The sequence below is a fragment of the Nanorana parkeri genome, unplaced genomic scaffold, assembly GCF_000935625.1.
Source record: "Nanorana parkeri isolate BGI_ZX_2015 unplaced genomic scaffold, ASM93562v1 scaffold4, whole genome shotgun sequence".
Taxonomy (NCBI): Eukaryota; Metazoa; Chordata; class Amphibia; order Anura; family Dicroglossidae; genus Nanorana; species Nanorana parkeri.
In genome coordinates, this window is record NW_017306272.1 from 3,338,767 (window position 1) to 3,341,068 (window position 2,302).

Genomic DNA, 2,302 nt, shown 5'->3' on the forward strand with positions numbered 1-2,302 from the left:
ATTAACACAAAGCTATGGAAAAATAAGCACTCTTTAGTAAATCAATAAAAAGTAAGTGTATTTAAACGTATTGCAATGTCAAAATGTACTAGCACCAGGGTATGTACACCATGTTTACAGAGATTCCCTCCCATCATATCTATGCCTAAGGTCACTGTTCTGCTTTAGTTTTATACGCTCCCTTGGGGTATATCGTTTAATTAATCTAGTGTGTAAATGCTCTTAGGAGCAGGGCCCTTCTAACCATCTTGTCTTGAATTGTATTGAAAATTTACTGTCTCCCTTTATATTGTATATAAATCCTGAATAATAATAATAATAAACAACAACAAAAAAAGCAAGCAAGCTGTGCCTTGTAGGTCACCCATCTGCACTTCCCATGCTTTTCCTGCAGCAGACTATGTCATGACACTGACACTGGCTACAAGATCAGGACCAGAAATGAATGAAGCAGCTTGCCTGTCTGTCAATACATTCCCTCTCTGCAAGTTGTGCTCTTGTCAGGCCAGCAAGACATCTCGCAGATGAGCTTTGTGGAATCCAGCCACTGTCTGCATAAACCACTTTATTGGATTTAAAACACAACACTGCCTTCTCCCGATTTGCTGTTAGCTGTTGAGCATTCTGTTTGAATGACACTTTTACACTGACTTCTTCACATAAAATGACTGCAACTTGCAGCAAAGAGAAAAGAAAACCTGATCAACGGGAACATAAGACACAGGGTTGACTTTCTGCCAGTTACAACAAGTTTTATGTATCTCTGCTGAAAATTAACCTGCACATTTCTATAAGAGTTGAGTGTTCAAGGTGCAGTGATGGCTCCCCTTTTCCTAGCACAGTGTGTGATAATACTTTTCCACCTTCCTAAACCACTTTCAGCATCTTACCAGTCAACAAATATCAGTATTATGATAAAAGAGAGTCTGTGATATCTGATGTAAAGCAGATTAGATTGAAACATTGCAGAAATCCCTTTCACACTTCAAAACTCACATTGCCATTGCTGAGTAAACAACAGTGGGAAAATTGCAGATGTGATGCTCTTTACATCTCTAAACACTGTAGGAACCTTTGACATTTCTTTCTGCCTGACACTGCATATCATTATTCAAAATGTAATTACATTGTAAAATGAGTCGCTACGAGTTGCTGCATTCCCAAGTGATCTATTTATTGTGAAAGAAAGATAAAAGGCTTTCTCTCTAGAATAAAACATAATTTGATCTATACTTTCGGGTGATTAAAGCAGCCTACTGAGGATAACTATAAGCTGTAGTATTTGGGGTATTCTTGGCTGTACACTATAAGATTCCTTGTTCAGGTGAGCCTTTGTTTTGTAGAAGAAAACTTTCTGCTCAGTCTGAACTAAGTGTGGAATAAAACAAGGAAGTTCCTGCAAACTAACCCGAGCGTGGAAATCTGATCACACATTGTCATTGTAAGATTACTGCACTCTCAGGATTTCTCTCCCCGCAAGTAGAGTCTGTTTTAATAAATGAGAACAATCTTCAACCCTTTTGCAGCAAGCTTGCCTTTCAATTAACTAGTTAAACTTTCACCTTCTCCCCTCTTTGACGTCGGGGATAAGGTGCCCAACTTTTTTAAAGATTTAATATTCTCAGTACTTGCAGAAAATAATTTGCAGCTGTGATAATATCCCTGTGCTCTATCTTTTTTTTCTTTCTTCCAAACATCTATACAACATGGCTTTTTCCTAATAACAGATAAAAGAAGGAGTCTGCGAATAATTAGTGATGGCAGGCTAAAGCCAGTTCATGTTCAAGATACTGATAATAAACTATGGCCCCCAGGAGAACAGGTAACTACTTTGTAACTATGACCTCTTTCACTCTCACGTTACTTAACCGGGCTGCAGAGCCAACATTACATCACTTACAAACCATTGGTCCCTGCTCATTAACCCACTAATGACTACTCATCTCTGAAGCGGAATGCACACTGCAATCACAAGTTCTTAGCTGATCACTAAATACTCTTAACTCTAATAGCTGCTGCTCCATAAAACTTCTAGTAAAGTACGCTGACAAGTGTCCCTGGTGCTATAACATGCATGCATTAAATATCCTGAAAAATGAAAAAAAAAAATCATAATTTAAAAAAAAAGTGAAAAATGAAAAACTAACCTCATGGACATCACTGATTCTGTATTCCCTGCTGAGGCGCAGAACACGAGAGCCCTGGAATGAGTGTATGTAGAACCAGAGCCAAAGCTTAACTAGCCTGTGTGAGTCATATCCTTCCCATTTGATTCCCCTCCAGATGGTGATGTAATGCTCTG

The 2,302-nt window shown here is 38.5% G+C and overlaps 1 protein-coding gene across 2 annotated transcripts in view; it reads right to left on the bottom strand.

The window, feature by feature from the left end:
* Positions 1 to 2,302, bottom strand: part of CREB5 (cAMP responsive element binding protein 5) — a 261,883-nt gene that overhangs the window by 109,807 nt on the left and 149,774 nt on the right. The window contains exon 1 of one of the 2 annotated variants that reach the window (XM_018575699.1): positions 2,148 to 2,219. The exons of the other annotated variant lie outside the window; for it this stretch is intronic. Within the exon in view, the coding sequence (XP_018431201.1) occupies positions 2,148 to 2,158 (11 nt within the window). The 5' untranslated portion in view covers positions 2,159 to 2,219. Of the gene's footprint in view, positions 1 to 2,147; positions 2,220 to 2,302 lie in introns of those variants that run through there. 2 annotated transcript variants of the gene reach the window in all.